General features: G+C 36.1%; 1 protein-coding gene across 1 annotated transcript; it reads right to left on the reverse strand.

Moving 5' to 3' along the window:
- TNKS2 (tankyrase, TRF1-interacting ankyrin-related ADP-ribose polymerase 2) lies at window positions 1-26,461 on the reverse strand. The gene is made up of 26 exons (XM_009320480.1): window positions 26,209-26,461; window positions 25,138-25,233; window positions 24,784-24,820; window positions 24,382-24,457; window positions 22,952-23,046; window positions 21,752-21,818; window positions 19,888-20,074; window positions 18,830-18,951; window positions 18,227-18,318; window positions 18,061-18,139; window positions 16,885-17,056; window positions 16,086-16,165; window positions 15,508-15,653; window positions 14,910-15,075; window positions 14,385-14,604; window positions 13,853-13,962; window positions 12,965-13,153; window positions 11,935-12,187; window positions 11,211-11,293; window positions 10,482-10,602; window positions 7,870-7,967; window positions 7,162-7,236; window positions 6,007-6,112; window positions 4,209-4,395; window positions 2,668-2,824; window positions 1-2,370 (listed from the first exon to the last, which is right to left on the reverse strand). The coding sequence occupies exons 1-26, from the start codon at window positions 26,459-26,461 to the stop codon at window positions 2,308-2,310; spliced, it is 3,330 nt and encodes a 1,109-aa protein (XP_009318755.1). The 3' UTR covers window positions 1-2,307.

Consider the following 26,461-nt stretch of genomic DNA (forward strand, 5'->3'; position numbering starts at 1 on the left):
CACATTAACAACTTTTCTATTTAACGCACTTAATTTCCCCTCTAATGATGTAGTTTGTTATAGTATTGTGCATGCTTACATTTGAAACAATGGGTTGACATACTACAACTGTAATTACTCCCATGCTACCAGAAAACCAGTGAATTAAATTTATTTAGTGTTAAATGGATATGGAATGTTATACAGCACATGTAAAGACACTTCAAGATGAGTAAAGCAGAACTAATTGCACAAGAGATTAAAGGTTCACCTCAATAGTCAGTATTATCAAATCATTACAGCTTCCATCTTCAGAGTGCAAGGTATGTCATGCAAAAAACAGCTCAAAAAATCCCCAAACAGACAAAACCAACATTGTGGTACCACTTAAAATGCTATCATACCACAATATTTTACAAGACATTAAGCGATCATTCATAGAGAATGAAGCATTTTAGCAATAACAAAAAAGTTTTAAACATACTTAACAGGTTTTGCATGAACACCAATTCCAGCATTACTATACCGAAGGAACAGGCAACATGCTGGGAGAAAGTACCTAAAAATCAAAGCCTTTTTTATTCATAGCCAATATTACTTTCTGCAAGAGTTATGCAATCTTATTATTCAGATTCCCCATGTAACTGGGTAAGGTTCAATACATTTGTACATAGAGCATAATCACATAACCACCACATCAGCAAGACGATTTCATTATCTTGACCAGTTACTACATTTAAAACCATGGTATGATAACATGCCCTGCAAACAAATTGTCTTCTGGGACAGTGTCCTGTATGCAGAAATATGAAACAACTAAAATATACTCCTAACCACTTTAACCCCAAATGAACTATAATTTGTATTTACATATTTTTGAAATATGTAGGTAAGAACTGCAGATGGAAGAGAAGCAGAATACACAATAGAGCTACGACAGGGCTGACTGAACTGATCGGTGCGTTCAGTAACCCCGAATGAGACTTGAACAGGGGGTTGTACCTTTTGTACTCTTCCTCCACCCAAGCGGTCTTACCAGGGCTACCGAAGGCAGCTGCTGCCATGGAGGAGCTGCTCGCCCCGCTTACACGCTCCTCGCCCAGCCGGCCGAGCACAGGGAGCAGAACCTTGAACCCCGACCAGTTCCACTCAGCCAAACGCACTGCAGAAAAACACACTTCTACGCACCTGCTTCAACTACAGCTTGAACGTTAACATGAAAGAAACACAAGAGATGACAGGATGGTTTTTAACATTTCCACCTCACAATGCTCAGATCCTGAGGGCACCAACAGGTAGATTAATTTACCAAAATAAGCATACAAAAAAGGCCAAGTTGTTTGCCCTTGTATTAGGAATAAACTATCTAACTTCCTGGCTTAAATGTAAGCAAGAGGAACTCAAGAAAGACCTCCTTGAGGTTAATTTTCCAACTACAAAGAAAATAATTTACTAGAACTGTAACTTGCAAGGTCTACAAAGCCCTGAAGTGAGGATACAGGTTAACTATACCTACAGTTAAATAAAAAACTTCAGAAGACATTTTACAGAAATAAAATATGCAAGTCTAGGAAGTAGGTGGAAAAACCCTTTAGTATTCAGCTGGAATATTCTATTTTCATAGACCATCATTCTCAGGAATGTATATTTCATAAATAAAAATACAGAACAAAAATTTGTGTATTCAATCTAAAGTTGAATATTTCTAAACCTCTTCAGATAAAATTTGCTTTCTCCCTCACAAATAAGTGATAAACCCTGAAAAAAATTGGCTTTTCAAATCTATCGTGCATGAGAAAACACAGATGAACAAACCAACATCTGGAAAAAACATTTTGTACAAGGTTGCAGTTCTAAAACACTTATATTACAAACCAATGTAAATAAATACCAGGCTAGTACAAAAGCTCTTATTTACAGTTTTACAAATGAAAACATTTTCAGTGTAAATGCAGTGTTTTAAAGAACACAATATTAGTAAAATGAGTTCCTGTATAGAGCATTATAATTTCTGCTAAATTTCAATGCAGTATTATATAAAACCATTGTTTCAAGTTAATTTTTGTTTATCGTTTAGTACAGCCAAACCCCAGTTTATGCCTGGAATGGTATCTGTTAAAGTGCTGAAAAAGAGGACGTCTGAAATTTTAGAAAAACATACTGTACATTATTAAAGCTTTATCAAGTAAAAAAAGGTATATTTTGTTCACATTTGCTACCACACCACCTGTGGATGAAAGTTTTTCAACAACTCGTCGTAATTAACAGGATGGCAGCCATTGGTATCTTTGCATCCAAAGTCTGATGGTTTCCCACAAGTAATTTGTCTTAAGCTTCAGTGGTGGCTTCAGGTTTCATAATCTGGTAAGTAATCAAGTATTCTGGATAAGCCTGAAAGAGTGACACACACATTCTTTATTATGATTTCATTTTCTGGATAAATTCAGAATGTTTACTAGAGAGAGGGGAAAAAAGTATTTATGCCAAAGAAAAAAAAAGGCAAAATGTCAAAGATAAAATGCCTGGAGCATTCAGGAAACACGGATCCTTTCACCTGCAACTGCAGCTGGAGTTTGTTTTAAGACAAAAGCAAGTCCTAGCACCTCAAAAGTAAGAAAAAACCCAACATATTACATGCCTTAAACCCCCCCCCCCGAATCTGAAAAACCAAACCAAAAAGCTATTTACCTGCTCCCCTCTGTAAATGACATATTCTGCCAATGCCAATCCATTTACACTGGGTCGCCCAGTAACTGAATGATGTCCTGGGGGAGAATGAGCCATTTTCATAGCACTGAACTGCAGGAAAGACTTGCCCAGTGTTACACGACAAAACAGCAATTGCCTGTGTTAAAAGGGAAAAAGGACCATGAATACAAAATGCTTGTGAAGCTCCAGAAAGACTATCTTCATAATTTGAAACTTTTACTTGAGCAGAACAGTGGAACTTTAAAGCCACTTGAGTCACTCTTTGTAGTTCACAAAATTCTGAAGTTCTCTTTTGAATTGTGCTCCCTTTGGAAAAGCTCTTTAGCCTGAGGAAAGGGTTGGTAGTAACATCGAAAAGTGTTTATCTTAATGACTGGAGACAGTATGCTTAACAATGTACTCAAACATTTTCATTTCCTTTTTGTGTTTTTTTTTCCTAATTTTTTTTTTTTGTTTTTTTTAAGAAGTTTTCTGAGGGTGCCCCCCCATCAGTCATACTAACAACATAATTCACTTGTGTTCTAAGACTAGATTTGTACCTAACAGCCAAATCAGTATCAAGGCCAAGTGCAAACTCTAGGTCAACACAAAATACCTCCTACTAGCATCTGTCAGTATGTTATGTTGTTTTCATTATAAAAAGACAGAACAAGGGTACTTATTTCTTTACATATGTACTACTGCAATGGCAATGGAATCTCAGCATTTTTGTAGAGCAATGTTATGTACCATTTTGCTCAGCCAAAACTTTTGCTTTTCTAACTCTTCACACAAGACAAATTAAGAAAAACTTATTCAAAAAACTTTAGAAAGCATGAAAAGACTCTGACATCCTCTGTAACTCTAGAAGATTATTCTCTTTATTTGAGAGTGCCAGAAAAGAGTAAGCAATATGAAAAGGGGCTGAGACTCAAGGAAGGAAACTGGAAGAATGACCTTATCCCTATGATACCAACGCAAAGCAGCATGCACACAAACACACTAATATTCCCCTGGTTGAAACAATGGCCACTACCACAATTAATTTCATGAACTGATAGCGTCAGTAAGACATAACAGGTGCTCTGCAGAAAAGTGGATTTAACAACTCAATTAGTGGTAAAGAGTCCACAAATCCACATCTATATTTTAGTGTGTGAAGCAGCAGTGATGTGGGGGCTGACTGTTACAAAGTACATCTTCCTCAAAGAAATACAGCATCTGAATATCACTGAATTTCTTCTTTCTCTATAACAGGCAATGGACTAAACCCTCATATTGCTGCATCTTTCACACAAGCACCTAGCAGATACTCTTCACTCCCTGGCTACCTAGGTCTGATTTTTACAGTAAGTTAAGGGCAAAGGTTTGGTTAGGTTCTTTAAGACTTAAACATCAAAGTTTTCTGAAAGTCTCTATTAGGCCCAGAATATAGAGTGTGCTGAGGTTTGGTTACCAAGCAAATCTTTCTTCAGAGAGGGACTCTGCTGACTTGATGGTCTATAACGCAATATACAAAGGCATTCTTTTGAATGACTTACCTGTGGCAAACGTAACAAGATCTGTCTTTGTGAATTGGACATCCAGTGCCACCTCCAATTCCATACACATATTGATTGCTTTTGGAAGAATTTTCAGCAAAATAAATCCCAGCTCCAAACATGCCGCCTATATAGGCATGTCTCTCATCAAAGCCTTTGTGAATGATTGCATTCACAAATGGGGAGCCTAAGAGAAAGGAAGTAAAATAGTGAAAATAGAGTATACAGATTTTTGTATGTGTCACAATTCAATCATCCATTCCCAACTTTTTTTTTGTACAGTTTTTCTACACATACAAGGAAATCAATCTCCAGAAATTCTGACCTCAGATTTACACAGCCGATTTGCTAGAGGTATTATACAAATGACAGTAGCTGGTAAGTGGACATTTTTAACAAAGATTTACAAAGGATAATATCTGAGACAACTCTTGCTGCAAGAGAAAGCTCTATGAATCTCCACTCCCTTTGGCAGAGCTTCATTCTAACCAAGATTCATTGAATGCATTGCTACACAAATCCCATCTTATTCCTAATACTAAGTAGATTGCATTTAAAAAGCAATAAACGTAAACCAATATTTATTTACTTGCAATGGTCATAAAATTTAGCCTTAAAGAATAATCTGTTCAAAATGGTTGGATTCTGCATCTCAAGACACTTGATATCCATTAACTTTCACAAAAAGTGCAGGTTTTTTAGTAAGGATTTTCGTTAACAGTATATATAAATATGAAAGCACCTTCAGAGAAAAGCTGTTCTAAGAGAACATGGCATTTCAGAGCTATGTTGGGAATTATAGTGAAAATAGTCCAAAAGCCTTATCCTCCAGCCTAAAGATGATAAAACCGTGTATGAAGCAGAAAAACATTCCAGATGAGAATGAGAAAAACTTAAGACAATTGCTCGTCATCTTCTGCAAGTGGCATACGTGGTTAAAGACATATGTTAATGCTTGAAAAAAATTATATAAACTAAAGACTCAAAAAAAAAAAAAAAACCCCAACAAACCACACTCATAAGGCATTAATTGTTTTGTTCCAGGGATAATTTTGTTATTATCTCACTAATTGAAAAGCCTTTCCTTTAAAGACAGGTCATTCCATTAAGAGGCCGTTTCCTCTTACAGGGGTACAGACCACAGTCAAAAGACAGGATTTAGATATCTACAGGTTTGGGCAAGCAGTTAATTATTTTGTTACTGCTGCTTCCAACAGTAATGTATTATGTTGGGAACTACGTAGCTTTCATTGTGAGGATGTACCATGAACTTGCTTAATTTGCTCATCAGGACAAACTACATATATGTGCACAGCAGAGCTTCCAATTGGCTTTAATTTGCTAATTATAAGCGATCTTTTCTGGAACGATGAACAAGAACGAACTTATCAATTACAAAAACAAGAAAACAAAAAAATCCCACCCCAAAACAACCCATAGCAGAATAAAGTTTGACCCTTAATCATTTTGGTCATACAGCCGATAAAACAGAATTAGTAACTTAACCAAGGAGGAGGCACACCCCTTAATCTCCATTCATAATTGCTGAAATGTTTTCACTCAGAACTTGAAGTCTCCTTTAGGGAGAGACAAGGAGATGCAAATAAAAAAAAAAGAACGATGCAGTGCATTGTATGTCCCCATTGTGACATATACAAACACTTGTTCATATAAAACTCACGCAAAACCTCGAACCTATTTCCATTGAGAAAATTTACTTTGTTTGAGCCAGTAGAAACCCTCCAATAAAGAGTGTTGACAGTGAAACGAGTTCATAAGGTGCATTTCAGTATCTCACCATGAAACAGCATCCTTTCATTAGCATGGTTATGATTCTCTTCAGAGACCTCTTTCCTCCTGTGAGTGTACCTTTCCCATAGTTTTTTGTTGCACACTTTCTGAATCTGAAACAGTCAAAATGTAAGTTCTGCCCTGAAACTGAAAAATTCTGTTTGCTTTACTTGACAGATGTTTAACCTATAGCAGCTATACCACAGTACACTTGCACTGCCACTTAAACAAGAATACTTTCCTTAGAACTCAGTGAAACACAAATTCTCTAACTTATCCTGGAGAAGTTGATTGTTGTAGCGTAACTTAAGTACATCATAATTATATGCTTAATTAAGAATCAATTCATTTTAAACATCTGTTGAGCAATCCTTCTTAATTTAAATTTAGCAGGCTTAGTCACAGTTATACTTGAGTATCACTCCAAACATGGCATCAAGCCAAACCACTAGTTAAAAGATCATCTAGCAAATTAAGAAGTGTCTTCCATGAAGACTTCTAGAACACTTCTAAAAGTAAATTATGTACTCTCTGCAGAGGTATGCTGGACATTGGCAAAGCTTTATGTGTGTAGATATAGCATATCAATTCTACTGGGGAAACTGTAACATCAGTTCACAATAAAACTTAGCAGTACTTACTTGCAAATCAAAATCTCTATCATTTTAATGAAAATGACCATTTCTTCAGGGGAGAAAAAAATATGAATGCAAACCAAAATTCCACTAAATTATTTAAAGCAAGGTTGTCTACTGCCTGATGTTTTAAGCTTCTCTGGCATTAAATCAAGCCAAAATAGGTACCCTTACTTCCATGCTTCAAGATTTTTGCTTTCACTTCTTGCTGGTTTTTTTCCCCTGCCATTCCCTCAACAGAAACCTTCTGTCTTTTTCTTCAAACATTCTGCAATTTTCTGTTAGGTCCTTCTACGTCAATTTCTCATAAAATTTCTTAATGACTATTAACCCATAAGCAGTTTTTTCATATAATATTATTCTTTGAATTTCCCTAGAAGATGATCTTTTTCCTGTGCATGTCTCAGAGCGGCAGATCTTATCACATTATGGAATTCAACAAACAAATGTAGAACATTTTATGGACGTTTTCTTTTCAGCCAAAACTCTAAAGGTGTAACCATTGACTATAAAAATGCAACAGCTACCTTTAAGATGTTGTATCTATTGAAGACTCCGCCAGCATGTCCTCCATCTCTGTGCTCTCGGACAGTACTCTGCATCTGAAAATAGAGAATTTTAAGAAGGATCACTTTGTTTCAGAACACATTCGAAACATATCCTTCACACAGTCAAATAATCAAAAGAACTAGTTCTGTCTTAAAAAAAAAAAACTATACAAGAAATTTTTAGGCAATGACTGTTAAGTAATGCCAGATTTTGTGGATGCACATGAACAGGTTTAATCATTTTTTTAAAAAATGTATCTTGAATAGTCCATAGTCTAGTTTTCAAATTGAAAAAGTTTGTTACTAATCTATTTAAAATATTGTTTCTTCAGAATATTGTCCTGTATCATTATGACACTTTGGAAGGAAGTGACTTAAAACTGTGTATAACAGACAGGCAAATCAGTAGCATAGAATTTGTATGTTATATCAAAGAGCTTTTCTGTACAGTAGAGGTTTTAAAAATACTACAAGCAATAATAACGTAAGTAAGAAAAAAATTACGGACATGATGAGCACAGATTATAAGTGGTGCAGTCGAAGTTGGAAATCTGAAGTATCCTTATGCAAGTTTTTCTTAGGCTTAAGAGATGTTTACTGCACTGTTAAATTGTCTATCAATACTTCTTTATCTACGCCTTTAGTAGAAATAACAAAAATACTGAGAGACTACAAAGAAAGGCACACCTCCTCTTCTACTGATTGAAATTCCTTATCTTCAGTGGAAAGATCTATGAGAATAGTTCCGCTTCCAGAAGTATTTAGAGTCAGGTATGGGTTAAGTCCTGTGAATATAACAAAACACAACAACAGTTTCAGAAACTGCTTTAAGACTGCTGATTTGGAATGATAACCAGTAAGAGATTTTTCTTTTTAGAGGGACCATTTTCTCAAAACTCAGTTTACAAGATGAAGAGGTTATCTGCTAAGGAAGGCAGAGATTACCAATGACTTTAATTGCCTTCCATCAGCCACATACATTTTTGCAGATGTCAAAGTGCGATCCCTCAAATAATTTCAGTAGTTTCAAATGAACTTTTTCAGCACCTCTGTTTATAACCTCTACCCATACGTTAGTATGCATACATTATAAATGCCATCAGAAGCACAGCAGCTGGGTCTGGATGCAGATCAGTGGCAGTCATTTTCATTGATGTGTGGATATTGAGCATTCTCTCAACAAGAATAAACATTTTAGACACAGTAACGCATTTGTCTGTGTTTAGCTCAGTATGTTAACATACATGACAGGGAAACTACATGTAAGCAGTCGCTTACTTAAGAGTTCATTTCAACTCTAGGCAGTGAAACAGTGAGCAACCTGTCCCTCTACAGAGTCCATGACTACTGATGGCAATGGCATCATGAACAAGAGAAATGACTTGGAGTGTTAATTCAGTAGGAATATTTTTCCCATGGATCATGCAGAAAGAGCTGACAAAAGAACTAAGATAGTCTGCGAACGTAAAAGGCCTTAGCCTGATACTGAATGCTTAAAGGATACTTCTCTATCATTCCAAATATGCCCCCAAAAAAATTGGAATTTCGCGCAGAATCCATTGTCAATTTACATACAGACTTCAATCACAACTGGCAAGTAATGGCAATGTAATTATTGGACATAAGAATACAAGACAGTGTGTTATCAGGTGTCTTTTTTCCCATAGCCTTCCCAGACAACTAGCAGGTGACCGGAGTTAGATGTTGGGTCTGTCATAATCTCTCTACAAAGGAATAATGTGGGGAAAAGGGAAATTACAGACTCATCCACAGTCAGGAGCCTCATGTCAGCAGTGTGCAATGGGAATAGAGTGTTCAGGAGCAAGAAACTCTGGCAAGAAAGCACCAAAATAAAGCTCTTCCACAAAAGCCCTACTAACCTCAAAATAATGGCTATACTGTGTTCAGGAAGAGATGCCAAAATACCAACACAAACATACCTGAGTGCAAGAGCACAAGGGCAAGATACAGAAAATGGACAAAACCAAATGACAACAATCCTCCCTGCCCCAAAAACACACCACAGAAAGAAATTAAGAGCTGTTGAAATATTCAGTTTAAGTACTTATGCCTGTGGTTAATGTTAGAAATGAAAATGCCAGGCCTTTTATGGCAAGACAGCAAGAGTCTAGAAAGAATGGGGGTGGTGAAGGATTTAGATGTTTGACATTCTGTCTATATACAGACTATTGAAATATGTACAAATATACATGTGTTCAAAAATACATCAGTCCTACTTGGAAGGCAAAACCGGTATATGATTACTGGTTGCGTAAACTTAGAACTCAAACAGGACGTGAGGCTGAAATGACACCTTAAACGTAGCTTCTATCCAAAATACTCAATGAATCTGACAAAAACCATCTGACAATTAAGAGAAAATTATGAAGATTCGCTTAAATACTTCATTGCTAGGAAAAGGATTATCTTAAGGGTTGGTTTATACTGTTTTAAGGAGCAAAAAAATAATTTAGAGCTTGGGATAGTGACTCTCATTGCTATGGAGTGCAGATTTTAGAATGAGAATTCACAGATGGTGTCTCAAGAGGGAAGAAAATCCTACCAATTCTAACTAATTTGTTCCATTTCTATGAAACACTGCAAAACAACAGTAAGTGATGTTTCAGTGAGACAAGGAGGAAAAAGTTTGGGGTTTTTTTTGTCTCTTATGCAGCCATAGTTAAATGAAGCGTACTATTCCCAGGATTGTGCTGGTATCAACAGTGCTGCACAAATAAAGAGGCTTTAGCATAAACTTCAATACAAGCTGAAGCTGTTAAACAAAGCAATTATATTAATTTTGGTTCACTGGAAGCACACTAACTGTATTTTTAAAGAAAAGTATATATAAGAATTTCAGCTGGCTTTCTAAGAGAGCAAACACAGTATTCTTTTGCAGAACCCAGTGGAACAGTACATAACAGGCCCTAACCCATCAACAGAGAATGTGCTCTGCTCTCCAGAGTGCTCCAATTAAGATAAATACTCCCTACCTCAAAAACCTTACAATCATTTTCCACTAGATCTACACTTTACCCAAGTAAACGCAAAACAGTGATCACGAAGGAAAAAAAAGTTATTAAGGAACTGAAAGGCAAGATTCACAGTAATTCACAGCACAAATAAAAGGGCTTATGTTGCAAGTCAGAAGACATTCTTTTAATTTGAAGTGCCATTTTCTAGGACAAGTTTTATTATAAATTCTTTTTAATGAGATACAATTTGGAATAATCTAAAGCACTTATAAAAATGGATTCTATGAAGGCAGTGTTGCATAATAATTTGAAACAAGTATATACCTTGCTGTCCAGAAATGAGTCTTTCCACTCCTTTAATGATTTTATGTCTATGGCCATAAGCATTAATTCCAATTTCCTTCAATTCTTTGTGTCCCATTTCAACCAATACATCCAGCGTTATCTATAATGAAAGCAACACCATTTTTTTGTACAACAGCATAAACAGACTAGAACAGCTGCCAATGACAGTGAAAATACACCTCACAATAGTTGAGATAAAAAGCAAGTGTGAAAAGAACATGAACATTGGAGACTTCAGTGTATTATCCTTGTACTTTACTTCTACTCAACGGTTTTCTCCAAACTTTTGTCTTTAAATAAATATACTACAAACTACAATCATGTAACTTGTATTGCCTGCAAGGATCATGTTTCTAATTGAGAAATACAATTTTCTAGATGTGGTCAAGCCAATAGAAACAAAACCAGAAATTACTAATCAATACTGACTACTTATTTACTCCACCAATTATACTGCTGAAAGAAAACATGCCTACACTCTCAAACTGATATGGACATTATTGCTCCCAGTTTTTTATATACACATATATTTTAATATATATTTATATTACATATAAATTAAAAAATCCACAGTTACACTCCTTTCCTACATTCCACTTATTCTGACATTCACCCATTTTAAATCTGTCTCATTATATTATTCTAAACAGTCAGTATTTATTCCCTTGCTTTCTAGCTGAGTATCTGGAAATAAATATAACTACTTACCTGTTCTCTCTCAAATATGTCAATTAGATGTTCAAGGCCAAGGTTCCGCACAAACTGATTTATGCTAAAATCTACACCTGAAACTGGGTAAGAAGAAAAACTCAATGAACTTTCATACATGTATTGTAAAATAAAGCATACACATCTCACACTGTCTGTGACAATAACAAGAGAGACAGAAATCCCTGGTCTTCTGAAGATGGGGAATAAAAATATCTCTGTCACTAACCGGTGGCAACTATTACTTAATCTACCCTAGTACTCTAAGACTTCCAGCCCCCCCAAGAGCAGTCTTTGTGAAATAAGCAACTAACTAGCTACCAGCAATGCATGTTCAAACAGAAAATATTTTGAGAACTAAAACGTTATAGAAGTAACCTTTTCAGGATATCTGATCTAAGAATAGCCTCTTAGAAACTAGATAAAGTTTGTAGTAAAGTAACTGCTTGGTATGGAGTCAAATTTCATCTGACTTCTCTTTTAAAACACAATTCACCATTTTGGTTCTGTACAGCAAAAAAAGGAACATTTTAAAGATTCTGTAAGGGGAAAGTACTAAAATCTTATACTACAAGACTTTCAGACTTCTGTTCCTCGTTAATGACATCATAAGGAATAAGGATACTGCATACATCAGAGTAACTGTGTGCATGTGTGGGAAACTTCACACTTGTATATTCTTTTTACTATATGGTAGAAAAGCCATATATGGAGAAAGCCTCACCTTCTTTTTTCTCCAGAACAGTAGCTCCCTCTGCACTGTTTGTACCAACAACAGAAGGAAGTTCAGAAAAACTACCAGATAAGTTGTCAAGACTACTTGCAGCAGACAGACTGGATGGACTGGATGGAACAGAAGACAGGGAATCAGCTGTAGAACCTGTAGACTGAGACACACTTATAACCTGAGGTTTGTAGCAAGTCGGTAAGGCGGAAGGAGGCATTGCCGCTGTCAATAATGCGCTGACATCATCTGCCTGAATAGCAGAAAACAATTTATTAAAACACTTTTACACAATGTTTTTTCCTGGAATGCATTATCATTATTCCAGACTTCTTAAGTATACTGCAAAATAAACAAATGCATATTGGAAAAATATGCATTTTACAATGCAGTTTACAAATGGCCTTTTGTGCCAACAGCATACACTAAACTGTAAAATGTTTATAAATAAAAACGGTAATAAGATAAAAAGTAGAGACTTCAATATTTCTAAAAAACTTTAGGGACAGTTAAACAGAATTCATTTTCTAGGAAAAAGGAACAAAAGCTTCTACTGGCAACCAGAATTTATGAAACGAAACAGTTAGTGTAGCTTTGAATTGTATTATAATACTTAGAAAAAAACCACTCAAAAACTTAACAGCCAGATAGTTTCCTAAATTTATGTTGCTACAAAGTTTGCTTACATTTTATTGCCACAATTTTTGTATTAGTCAAACTATAAGTACCGAATTATAAAAGCATCAAATTGTAAGCATGAATTCCTTTTGTTGTTGTGGTTTCCACCCCCTCCCTCACTCCATCTTGAAATAACAAGTCTTGAGCAATAAAATATTTAAAGAAGGTTTATAAAGGCTTTACTGACTTTCCTTACCAGGCACATATAAATACCAGAGAAACCACAGTATTTTAAATTTTGCAGAAGTTGCCGTATTACTGTTTTGTTTTTTTTTTTTAAGGACAGTTTTTAAATGAGCTGCGACAAATGGCAGGTAAGTACAGATTTCCCAAAAACAGCCCCATCACTTACAGTAACCAGGTCCAATGGCGTTTGTCCTTCTTGGTTTTTCAGAGTAGGATCAGCTCCATGTGCCAGTAACAAGGCACAAAGCTGCGTCCTTCCTTTCTGGGCCGCTTCATGCAGAGGTGTGAAAGCCCATTTGTCCGTAGCATTCACACATGCGTTATACTTTATAAGTAAAGCTGCTACATCAACATGCTGTAAAATAAAAACACCTGTTAAATTCCAAGGTACCACAGCACATTAAACTAACTCGGAACTATTACTGATAGTTCTCTGTAATCCTCATTCTGAATTTTCTTAGGATACATTTACTTTCTAATTATGATTAAAAAAAAAAGTATTAAACCAAGGTGTTTTCTTCCTCACCTATAACATACCGGTAAAAAGTTAAGGTTTCTTCTCTCGTGAAAAAAGGACAGACTACAACAGAATCCCAAATCCAGGGGAATCTGAAGGAAAAAAGCCTGAATTTGAACTTCCAGTTTGGAAAGTACTCCAACTGTTTTGATTAAAGACTTGATCCACCACAAAGATCCAGGAAGTCCACAAAAACGATCAGTGTCTCAACACCAACCAAATAAGTGAAAATGAGAGCTTGCTGATAAGATTTGACTGGCTGCTGGCTTTTTAAGTATTCATGTTCAGAAAACTCAATTCTGTAAACGCCAACCATGATTTTACAAATTCAGAAGAGTCTTCACCTATACAATGAGCTGACTATGATTGAATTATTTTTTTTTTGCATTTTACAAATAAGATTACATTACAACTCAATGGCAAAAGCTTTCTAGAGAGTATTGGCTCACAATGCTGTCAGTGAAACGTATCACTTTTACTTGTTTAGTTTTTTTTTTTTTTAAATAAATAAAGCCTCAGAAAGTTTGAGGTATTTACCCCGTAAGATGCCGCATTATGCAGAGGAATCAAACCTCCTTTATCCTGTGCATTCACATCCGCTCCATGCTGTAACAGGTACTCTGCAACCTCCAAATTGTTGTAACCAGCTGGAAGGTTGCAAAAGGACAGAATAAACAGAACATATTAAAAAAACATCCTCAACAGGTTGCAGAGAAGTAATAATTCACTTAAATTACTTGAAAGTTAAGATGTCAACGCCAGTGAAGACAGTGTATTATCTATTAGTGAAGACAGCTTCACCCTATTTAAGAGTATTTGGTTTTAAAAACCTCTGCCAATAAACAATAAAAGAGCCTCTTTGGCTAGAGAGAATAGGAAATTAAAGTCATTAGAGTTAAACAGTTTAGAAGAGGAACATAAGATTAATATACATAAAATAGTATTTTTTTTTTAAAGAGAAAATATGGAATCCTCTAGCTTGAGTCTACACTTTAAACTTGCTTAGACATAGAAAGTTCAGCCACAGCAACTAATAACTCTGATCAAACCCGTTAATTAAAACACTGACCTGCTAAATGTAGTGGTGTTGAATGCCGTCCTTGCGTGTCCCGACAGTTGACATTGTCAGGTGAACACAGCTTTTTTACTCGGGCCAAACAACCTTTCTTCGCAGCATCTAGTAGAGCTGCATCTCCTCTAAGTAGGTCTTGAATATCAGTATCACCATCTTTAACAAGGTCTAGAGGAGTATTTCCATCTCTGTTTTTCTTTGTAGGGTCAGCTCCATGCTGTGCGCATCAAAAACAGGTGGTAAGTATGTAAGTAGAATAAACACATTACATCTTAGGCTTCTTATGCCTTATTGAGCAAATATTCTGACACATATTCGGATCCTTTAGAGAGAGCCTTTTACATTTACTGTGTGAGAAAGGACAAAATAGTTGCTAATAGTATCCCTTTTACTGAAAACATAGAGTTAACTACAGTCATTTAGAAACCACAAAACACAAATCAATTTCTCAAAGAAGTCCAATCACATTTCAGACTGAACAAGAAAGAAAAGAAAGTAACCTCTCTCCAGCATATGTAATACCTGTAACAGGAGTTTGCAAATCTCATATTTTCCTTTTGCTGCAGCTTCATGCAAGGGAGTGAATTTCCACAAGTCAGCTACATTGACAACTGCACCATGTTTAACCAGCAGTTCTGCAACTTCATAGTGACCATATGAACAAGCATTATGTAAAGGGACGAGTCCTCTGGAAACAATTAAAAAAAAAGGAGAAAAATTGTCTTTAAAAATTGGGTGCTTTTTCACAAAGTGATATAAACTTAAAACACAGTGCACCTTCAACAATCAAACCATAACAAAAACATTTCTTTTTCTAAATTTTCCACAATCGTCTAATATAGTAGGAATATCTACTGCCAAAGTGGTAAAAACGCAATCAGCAGTGGCACTGAAGAGAAGTAAAAACACAGGGCCAGAGAAATTCTTGACGCTCTAGTCTCAAGTACTGCAAAATGCTTTTGTGGATATTCTGAACAGCTTCATTCTAACAGAACTTTCCATGAAAATAAAAAAATTGAATGTCTGAAGCAAGATGGGATGCTTATCAGCTAGCAATATTCAAGAGCTGACAGATATCAGCAGTTACAATTGCCAAGAAAATATACATTTGAGTATTTACCCCTTATCTTTTGCATGCACATCAGCTCCATGCTGAAGAAGATATTCGACAACGGATACCCTATTATATCCAGCTGCAAAATGAAGCGGTGTAGACTGACGTCCTTCAATATCTCTGCAGTTCACACTTTGAACTGTACATAGTTTCTGTGAAATCCCCAAAAGAAAACATACATCACTATATATAGTATTGGCACACTTCTAATTTAGTCATAAAATGTTGTTATACACATCTAATTTTGAAAAATTGTTTTCATTAAAAGAAAGTTTATTTCTTCATTTATTTTTACATAAAACCTCTATTTTTCACAGATTGTGTCCCAAGAAAAAAATAATTAAATACTCCCTCCTTCCAAATCCACACCTGTGACTTCTTATTTACGCTTTTTATATAAGACAAACTTCTGGAGGTGGTGAACATTACTTTTTGTCATCTGTAATATTTGTGCAATACAAAGGTTTTAAGGACAGGGGTCACAACTCTAAAGCAGTCAGTGAAGGGCTGTTCCATTGCTTGCTTTCAGAAATTATAGTTTGGGATATAATTCCCTCTTATTTTTAGGACAGGTTTAAGCTTACTTTTACAGTATCCACATCTCCAGCCTTTGCAGCCTCCAGCAACTGTCGATCTGCATCGGAATTACCTAATGGGATACCTTCTGCAAAATAAATGAGGTTGCATGACAGGTAAGTGTATGTATTTGAAGGAATTTGTTAAGACAGAAAATCATTTGAGTATTTCAAGGATTTCCCTTAAAAAAAAGTTAACCAATTATAGACAAGTTTTGCCTTTTCTTACTCTCTACGACTGTAGCTATTAGCTCTAACAGTTTTCCAAAGTTGCCTTTAGCAACACGCTTCCTATCCATTTTGAAGTACTGTGGAACCAACTAAACATTCTTATCTCAGTTTAAAAATTAGACTGTACCAAGAAGCTTACCTATGTGTATAATGTCCAAACCTTACTCTTGAAAATCGATGTACCCTGTTGCCTGTGCTCACAAATGCAAAGCAGCCATTTTTTGTTTTTGAAACTCATTTTCTACTTACAAGATTCTCCCCTTCCTACATCAGGATTTTTCCAAAGTGATTCCAGGTGGCTATACCATGAAACATTCTGAGCATCTCTGACAATCTGTGTAGCTGAATACTAGAGAGTAAATGATATTGTTAACTACACCTAGAGCAGGCACTCTCCCTGTGGATGTGGTTATGGAATAAGAACTGCACAACCCAGTACTGTCTTTTGTAGAAAGTTTTGTTGTTGTTTTTTTTTTTGCGCTTGTGTTCACTATTATTTCTTGACAGCACCTGAAATGGCAAGTAAAATGAAGCACCACATTACTTCAGAAGTGGATCCTGAATAAGTCAGTTGTACCTTGTAGTAGCTGTTGCACACTTTCAGTCCCCATTTGTAAGGCTGTAAAGCCCTGCAGAGACACAATGGAAGGATCGCATCCAGAACTCAGCAGCAACCTGCACGTCTGAAGATGACCACAATGTGCTGCTCTATGAAGAGAGGTCTGGCCAAGATTATCTAATGCATTAACCTAAAAATAACACAGACAAGAAATACCACCAAACTTAATATTAAAGCTGTTTTCATTGCTGACTGGGAGAGTTTCGCCAGTATTCTTCTTACCTTAATTAAAAGAATGTATTCAGCATATTTCCAAAGGTCATGACATTTCAAAAGATAAAATTTAAACAAAAGCAGTTCATAAAGTTATAACTACATTTACTGAGGAAGAACAGCCCCCTTTTAGAGGCATGTGAATAATCCAGCGTAAACAAACAGTTACAGCAATTTTACCACATACAGAAGTAGGCCATTATTTTGCTCATGGCAGCACAAATCTTCAGTGCCAATATGTAGAACAGCTTTTACCTGCATTGGCTTATTGTGGTCTTTCAGCTTGAGGACTTTCTATGTGTTTCAGTCAAAGTGTATTTAACAATTTAAAACTCTGCACCCAAAGGTTATCTGTATTCCCTACTGTTCCTCTGTTTTTGATCATTGCTTTGGAAACTTCACAGCAGTCAGGCTGTAATCAAATTTACATGAGCGAGATTCAACTCCTAGTTTTGGAGGATGCATTATAGAGAGCATCCCCTTTCCACTTTTTCTTTTTGTGGACTGTGTTATGATTTAACATTTTGCCTTCGCTGTAATTTTTACTGCACGCATCACGTAAAGTCTACCTGCTTTACAGTTCAGTCTAGCTTCTTGTTGTTCATATATATCCCCTATTTTTTTCTTCCTTAAGCATTTCATTACTACTGCTGGACAATGAAGCACCAAATAAGACACTCTACGAGCTTTCAGTTAACAGTGAGAAGAACTATATAAAATAGGACCAAAACAATGATGATACCTCAATGTACAGGACTGTACCGATGGATTGACGGCCTATGTCTTAAGTGTATAAATCTACAACCTTCCAAAATGAATTATTTTAGAAAAGTCTGTCTATTCAGCTGTCCATTCTCATGCTATAAAAACCTATATAGTAGGCAAACCTCAACAAAAAAAAGCATGAATAGTAACTCATACCTTAGCTTCATGTTTCACAACTACTTCAACAACATCATTATGAGCCTTTTCTGATGCCACATGCAGAGGAGTCAAGAAGCTTTAAAAAAAAAAAAGAATAATTCAAAATGTATTTTGCAAAATTTTCTAAACAAACACTTAGGAGTATTCATTTGTAACCACTTACTCTTTTGTTTTTTCATTGATGTTGGCACCTTTCCTCAGCAGCAATTCACATACTTGTTTTCTCTTAGGATATGGAGACGCAGCAGCACAGTGCTGAGAACATTAAAAATTGTAAGCATTAACAACTAGCTAGCAATATACAGGTTTTACTGCTTGCTGATCAACTGGCAGTTAAGAGCTGGTTGTGTGCAAAGTCAACAGAAAAAAAAACCCAAACATGTAGAAGCTTATTAATTCAGGAGATTCCACATGGGCTTTTGGATTTACTCTGGTATTTTCCAGAGCTCCCTCTCCAATAATTGCTGGAAACCTTCAAGCTTTATAAACAAAGCTAACATACGTAGCTTGCGGTTGCTTAAAACGAAACTATTCTACAGAAACACAGTCATTTAGACAACCTAAATTAAACAGGCAATTAGGATTAGTCTTAACATTAACCTTAAGAACAAAATATTAATCAATGTTATTTGTTTAACTAGACACTGGATATTCCAGGTTGGTCTGAATTACACTGTTTGACACCAACATTTTTAGTTCTAAACTATTACCTAGTCTAAGTCAGCCACAATATATGCAAAATAATTAACAAATCCTGAGATATTACCAATGCTGTCTCATGTGTTTGAGGATGCTTGAAGTTCACTGTCTCCAAAGAAAGATGTTTCTTTATACGAGCTACATCTGATTCTCTCGCAGCCTGTAGCAGTGAGTGACCTTTGAATTCATCTTTAAAAAGAAATACATACATACCAGAAGGTTATGCTCCTTAACTCGAGAAGGATCAAGAGGATTGTTTCTTTCAGTTAGATAAAAATATTCGTTTTATTCAGCAGACCATGGTCCAGACATTTCCAACTCAGACTTAAGCTTTTATATCACTTGACAGAACTTGTTAGCTAAGTCAAAACACTACAGGAATGTGCTTTTTTTCTAAACCAAAGCCAGAGACATCCAAACTAGCTGAACAAGATCTATTTCACTCACCACTGTTCTAGGTTCCACTCTTCGCATGTGTACCAATTCAAGCATATATAAATCTCTACTTCTGACCTGTCTTTGGAAAGCCATTTCCAGATGCTAACATGAAGTCTAATGTAGTATTTACTGGTAATTTTTGTATGTATCCCAGAAAGTTATTGTTTGACCACTCAAGGACAGAATTTGAGGGCATTCTTTTCAGCTCCTCAAGTTTACTGGACAAAAATCAATGCTTTACATCAATTTCTTTGAACTTTCAGCGATTGTGGCATACTCAAACATATTCAGCATTCTAAACAGTTATGCTTTTTTGTTCCTTCAAACAAAACACAGTGGAATAAAAATGAATATTTCAACAGTCTTGATGCAATGACAGGAGCAAGTATGGAAAATGAAAGTGTACTGACAAGGTCATGAGGGAAAGCGCGTATTCAGGGAAGAAAAGCTACAAAACCCATCACAACCACATGACTATAAAACTGACAATAAAATTATTTTAAATGCCCACATTCAGAAAATCTAGCAATCTCAAATTATAAACAGTGAAATGTACTGTCCAACATTGCACAATTGCTTGGAAAGTGTAAGCGTTTTCCAAATCTGATTTCTGGCAGGTCACTGTCTAGGGAACCTACGTACACATTACAATCCATAACTGTAGAACTGATCACACTTTATACTCACATGCTAATCGTTCTTTTAATTGGGGTGTTGGAGCCAAATCAATGGTGCTTTTGTTGTGACAGTTCAACAGTGTTGGGTCAGCACCGTAACTTAACAAAAGAGAACATACTTCCACCCTGTTCTTAGAAGCTGCTTCATGCAGAGGGGTGAATTGCCACAGATCCATTGCATTCACACATGCTCCATGCTTGAAAGGGAAAGGGGTAAAAAAGATGCAGTATCAAAACCGGATCATTAGAAAAAGACTTCTGTCATTAGTTTCAATGCAGTAGACTGTTAAAATAAAAATCAGTGCTTGTACGCAAACTGTATCCAAGACATTCTTCAGACATTCATTTTCAATATAACACAACATTTCAGCACATTGCAGTTTTTAATCCTCTAGTGTCTCACAGGTACATTCAAAGAAGCCGAGGGTAGGCTAGTCTCTTCAGGCTTTCTCTAGTATCTCTAAAAGGAGAGCAGCTCTGCTACAGGTCAAATTGGAGAAAGAGCCTAATTCATATACTCCAAATCACCTTTGAACAAGTTCCTGTTTCTTGTTGCTCTAGAAAAAGTCTAGAGTGAGCAGTTGCACTAAGATAAATACATGTTCTGTGAATACCCCCAAGATATGAATGCCAAGATATCTAGAAGGAGATAGGCGCTCAAAGGTGACTTCAATTCAAAACATTTAAGTACGAGGTCCTGCAAGTAATACTCTTGGATGATTAATATCTGTGTAATTCTTCTCCAGTAACATTCTGTATGCACCTTGAGTTCTGTCTGTAAGCAAGTCTGATAGGACACGCTCTTTCCCATTGCTCCTGTTAAAGCTGTAGTGCTTTGCAAAATATAATCCAAGATTCACTGGAGCAGAAATCCAACAGGGAATACAACTCGAGCTTAACAGTTAAGACACACATTAGTGTCTAGGCAAAGAGGGTTTTTTTTTTGTCTAGTACCACAACTGTAAAGCTTCACTTTACAACTGGCCTCTGAAGTAAAAAAAAAAATAAATCTTGACTATTCATACTTACTACAGTATATGCTCATTGCAATGATTTTTTACTTAATTTTTGCTAAACAAATATAAAGACACATGGAATTAGTGGGGCCTGAGACATCCCTGAGCATCCAAACATCTAGAGTTATCTAAAAGAACACCCCCAGCTGTTATAATGATCATGATTTGCTGTAGCAGCTGAGAATGGGCAGAGTTCACAAGTCCCTTGGTGGACAACACTCTCAGATTTTTGCAGGCCACATCTTTGAGCCACTAGTTTTATGTGCATCATACTTTATTTTCAAGATTAACATAATCCAGATAAGCCACTTCAGTTCTGAGAGTTCACTTACATTAGGAAAATTGACACATTTTTCTTTCTTTGGTTGAAGGCTACAATTCAGAGCCAGAACTGATGTTGTAAAGTTCATTCCCTCAAGAGACTGATTACTTTTTAATTTTAAAACATTTACGATCTTTACCAGTATTCTTTTCAAAGAATCTGACATCTTTCTGACTTCTGAAAGATTTTTCTATTGTCAAACTCACAACATTGCTCAGTTTTTGTGGGTTGTTTTTGGTGAGGGTGGGAAGGTTGAGATAAGAAGTACTTACTTGGTGGTACAAAAACATTCAACTTTGGAGCAGAGGGAATTAAAAACAGAAAGCACATTTATAAGGAAAAAGCTTCTTTGCAAGCAGAAGATTCTGTAGCTCCGGCTTAACAATCACTAACTAACATGTAGAGCAAAAGCAATCTATCATACTTTAAGTTTTGTAAATTTAAGTACAAAATAAATAAAAAAATGCAACTTGCATTAATCTATCATAAACTGTTCTTATTTAATAATACGCAATTGAATCTCTTCAAAGACCAACCTTTACTAGAAGCTCTGTTACTTCATAATGACCATAGGAACAAGCATTGTGAAGTGGCACCAAATCTCTATATAGGGGAGAAAGGGGGAGGATGATTATCTTAGTAGGCATATTTCAATTCCAAATGCATCTATAACATTGCAAACGGTACTACATTGCACCTTGAACATTTTACAAAAATATCATTAGAGATGTTCAAATGAAGTTGAGGGGAAATAAGAAGCTGAGGAAGAACCCAGAAAATCCCATCAGTATTTTTCAGAAGATGAGAAATTAATTGTACCGTCTTACTGCAAATGAAATGGTTCCGCTCAGACTCAGAACCCTAAGCAGGAAGAACTATCTGCAGGGGATTTTCAGGAGTGACAGTAATTACTTCCTTTTTCACAAGAACACTGCTGTAAGATTATCTTCTCCCTTGGAAACTAAAGAAGTCTTATTGGCTAATGTTTAAGTAACTGTACAATATTCTACAGTAACAGCAGAGCTACAGAGGTTTTAAAGCCAGCTTCATACTCTCTCAAACCCAGTGGTCTTAGGAGCAAGGGAGAAATTGCCAAAAGCGAATTTCCACCCCAAGGAGACAATTAAAGCTGTCTGATCGGGCAGCTATTTATGTAGCTGTGAAGTGATCCTAGGAAAAAGAAGGAATAAGAGTTTGTTTTCCACAATCTTTAACATACGTAAATACACATATTAAAAATAGGTTTATCATTATATTTTATGTAACTAAATAAACTTAGCATGTCTATATTTCACTACATTTCCGGACATAACAACCAAATGCTTGAAAATGTAGTCCAAATAAAACCTCTGGGAAACAGATCTTCAATTTTTATCACATTCCTTGCAAAAAGAAGTGCAGAAGCTTAAAAGTAGAAAGAAAATTAAGACTGATTCAATCATCAAAATATTTGCTGACTTCACAGTGGTGTATGAACGCATTTTATTAAACAAGAGAGAATAATTTGGCTAGTGATACCTAAAAGGCAGCATGTTCTATGGTCAGCTCAATTTGGATTCTACTCATTCACAAGTCTGAAGCCTGTACACGTTGCATTTCTGTCGTAACAGAAAGCTTAAAGATGGCATAATGGTCTCAAGTTAGAAATTCTTCATGGTTAATATAGTATTACTATTCTTTACTTCTCGATTTTTAACAAATTCTGTTTATTCTGAACAAAGGAAAAATGAACCTACCCTTTATCCTTAGCATGTACGTCAGCCCCATGTTGCAGTAAGAGCTGTACTATTTTTACACGATTATACCCAGCTGCTAAATGTAAAGGAGTAGACTGAAATGACAGAATGTAGAAGTAATCAGTAACACAAAATCAAGGGTTGATTTTTTTTCAAAACTTGTTAACAGTACTAGTTACTGAAGTCCTTAAAATACTTGCAACATTACAGAAAACCAGAGTGCTTGAACCAGACATTTGATAACTATGTTCACTGTTTACTGACTACTGTCACAGTCATCATAAACACAAATCCTGAATTTATTCCATCACTAACACATTCTGGCAACGAAGGCCCTCCTAAAGGATTTTTGAGTCCTGCAGTCCATTTTTGTCTTTTAGCCTACTATAACTATAAATACTTTGCTGGGACAAACTATGTCCCTTGTGAAAGGTGAAATAGACGGCCATTAGAAACAATGACTGCTAAATTATAAAGAGGTCTCCCCTGCCAATTAATAGATTAAGTTTAGAAATTATCAACAGAGATTGTTATCCACAACTGTGAGTGCAGTAAGTTAGTGGGGTGTGGGGGAAACTTAACCTTCTCTTCTAAATTCTCACCCTCCACAGAGCAGTCAGATAGCTGCTCTATGATCTTTTCTAGCAAACCCACTCAAGCATACCCATCAGCAGCACCAAGGGCAGAGCTACAAATTAGTGAAGAGAAATCTTATCCTCTTCATTTACAAATGCATCAACTGAACTGGGTTTATATAGTTCCTGGAGAATGAGTCTCGTAACTAGAAGGTGAGAAAATAGAGATGCATAGGTATTTTGGAGATCCCAGTATCTTACCACAAAGCCTTAAACAGGGAAGCTCATTCGAACAAAACTTAAGTGAATGAGTACACATACCTAATGAGAACAACGAGGATGCCAAAATTTGATACTCAATAATCTGAACCTTTGGTAGGCTAGGGGCTGAACCCAGGAGACTATCAGTACTTTTAGAATGGAGATTTTGAACATTCTTTCACATAGTTCTTTACCAATACTTGTAGAGATGAATAGCTTGTTCCTGAAACAGCAGCAATGACTTGCCCAGGGTGTATGGCAAATAAGGGGCCTGCGTACATCTCTTCACGATAGGGACAAGAATCTATGAAAAGGCCTCCCTTCTTTATCACTGCAGATATGAAGGTCAGACAGAAGTTCCAACTGAAAAGGTGTTTGTTTATTGCTCCTAGATGGAAATACCTACATAGTCCTTTTAAGGTTAAACAAACAAACAAAACCAGCTAGCTGCTAGAGAGGTACAATCTTATTTCCCCACATATATTAAAGAAAATAGATAGATTCTATGTTTAACATTCTTAAAATCTGGTCAAACAATAACTGTGAAACATGTAAGAGTGAACTAATTTTAAATCAGGTTTTAAACAAAAATACCTTTCTGCCATCACTTGCGTGACAGTTAACATTTAATGGTGTAAGAAGAGACATCATCTTTTCTTCGTTTCCACTCCTGAAAAACAAGATATGAAATGGGCAGAATTCTTTTTATTCCAGTTTTTAGTAGCTTATTATGGTTTTATATTTTTCCTTGCTACAATGTTCAGCGGATCTGTTCTGAAGTAACGCATTCATTTCTGTATTGTCAGCATTAAAGGGAAAGCAAAAATGCATTTATATCATTATTTTTGTAGCTTTATTCACAGATAAGAGTCAAAGCTTAGCATCTAGATGGAATGCCAGCTCAGAAGCCAATATATATATATATTCATTACATACAAATCGTAAGACAATTCTGAAAATATAATTAAATTCCAGATATCTTCCAAACATGCATACCTGGCACTTTCTAAGAGTTCATCTTTCTTGTATTCACCTGGAAGACAAAAGGGAGTTTCTTTAGCTGTTAAATAAGTATCTATATACGTGAAGTTCCCTACTTATCCTCCTCTTCCAAAATTTTAGAGAACATAAGTGCTAAAAATTTCAGAGTCCATTACCAAACTAACACAATAAACTATTTATTCAGAACACATCCTGTGACTGAGATGATGAAGGCCCTATGGGAATTTCTATTTAGAATTATACAACAGAGAGAAGTTAAAGTAATATCAGAAAGAAAATACCCAAAATACTGCATTACATTCATTCGACTGTTATGAGTCATAACGTAATCTAAAGATTATCACTTACCAGTCAGCACTGCTTTTGCAGACGGGTCTGCTAAATCCAAAGCTGTTCTTCCATCTGTGTTCCGGATGGTTGGTTCAGCACCATGCTGCAGCAGTACTACAAAATGCCAAAGTTTTCCATGAGAAAACAATTCTGCAAGACAAGGCTTATGAGATGTATCATTACTGTAAGCCGTAAGCAACAAAAGAAACATCCAGTTACTGATCCTAACTTCCCCTCTCAAATTTTTCATGTCAGAATTCCTTAATGTCAGCTGTGAACAGTTTAACTGTTGAAACTGGACCTGGACTCATTTCATGAGAAAAAAGCAGAGCAGAAATGGAGCAACCGCAGACTGGCAGGAGGCAATCTCAGTTGAAAGACTGTGACTGACACACCACAAAAAACAGTAGCTGCTTCCCATCAGCTCCAGAGCATGCTGCCTCAAATGCACAAGTGACTATGCCCTAAACTGTACACAGCAGTAGCAGGCCATGCATCTTGCACTGACGTTGGGGCCAAACAGGCGATGTTGTATATACATCTCTCCAGATGCGCTCCTTAATAAAGTAAATGGGAGCAAACCACCCAATCAAAAAATTAGTTTCTTGAACACATATCTAACTTTCTACCCCTTCCTACCCCTTAAGAACTGTGTCAGCAAAACAAGTGGTCAATATAATTGAGGTTTAGCTCCTATCTTTAGCTAATTTAACACGGCTGCTACACATAGAGACAGAATGAATCCATAATTAAAATTAGTTTTGTTCTTTCCATTGCACTGTGAGTAGCAGCAGAAGGCAGCCTAAGAGTCTAGGATGAAGTAGAAAAGAATCTAGCTCCACCACATCACTCCAAAGCTCTTTCCCCGTGATGTCAATGTGAATCTTTATACTTAGGAAATTATCAAAAACAGATCTAAAAACTTGTTTCTTATGAAACTGGCATATGGATTTAAGTTTATGAAAGATTTTTCGTTTTAGTCCTTATACCAGCCATAGCTTCAGAGAGTAAAACAGGTCTTTAAACGGTTCTTGATTTTTCACAGTGAAAAGAAATGAGTCAGTCACAGGAAGAGTGGGAGAAAATTACCAATGCAGACATCTGTCTTGCCCTTAATGGCAGCTTCATGAAGGGGAGTGTAATTCCAATTATCCCGAGCATTAGGATCTGCACCATGCCGCAAGAGAAGATTGACAACTTCGGCATGACCAAAAGAGCAAGCGTTGTGAAGAGGAATAAGGCCTCCATCATCTCGTGCGTGGACATTGGCACCACTTTGAAGTAAATATTCAACTACATCCTTCCGACCAAAACCTGGAAGAGATAAAGAACTCTGATCCAT

Source organism: Pygoscelis adeliae, unplaced genomic scaffold (assembly GCF_000699105.1).
Source record: "Pygoscelis adeliae isolate BGI_AS28 unplaced genomic scaffold, ASM69910v1 Scaffold190, whole genome shotgun sequence".
Taxonomy (NCBI): Eukaryota; Metazoa; Chordata; class Aves; order Sphenisciformes; family Spheniscidae; genus Pygoscelis; species Pygoscelis adeliae.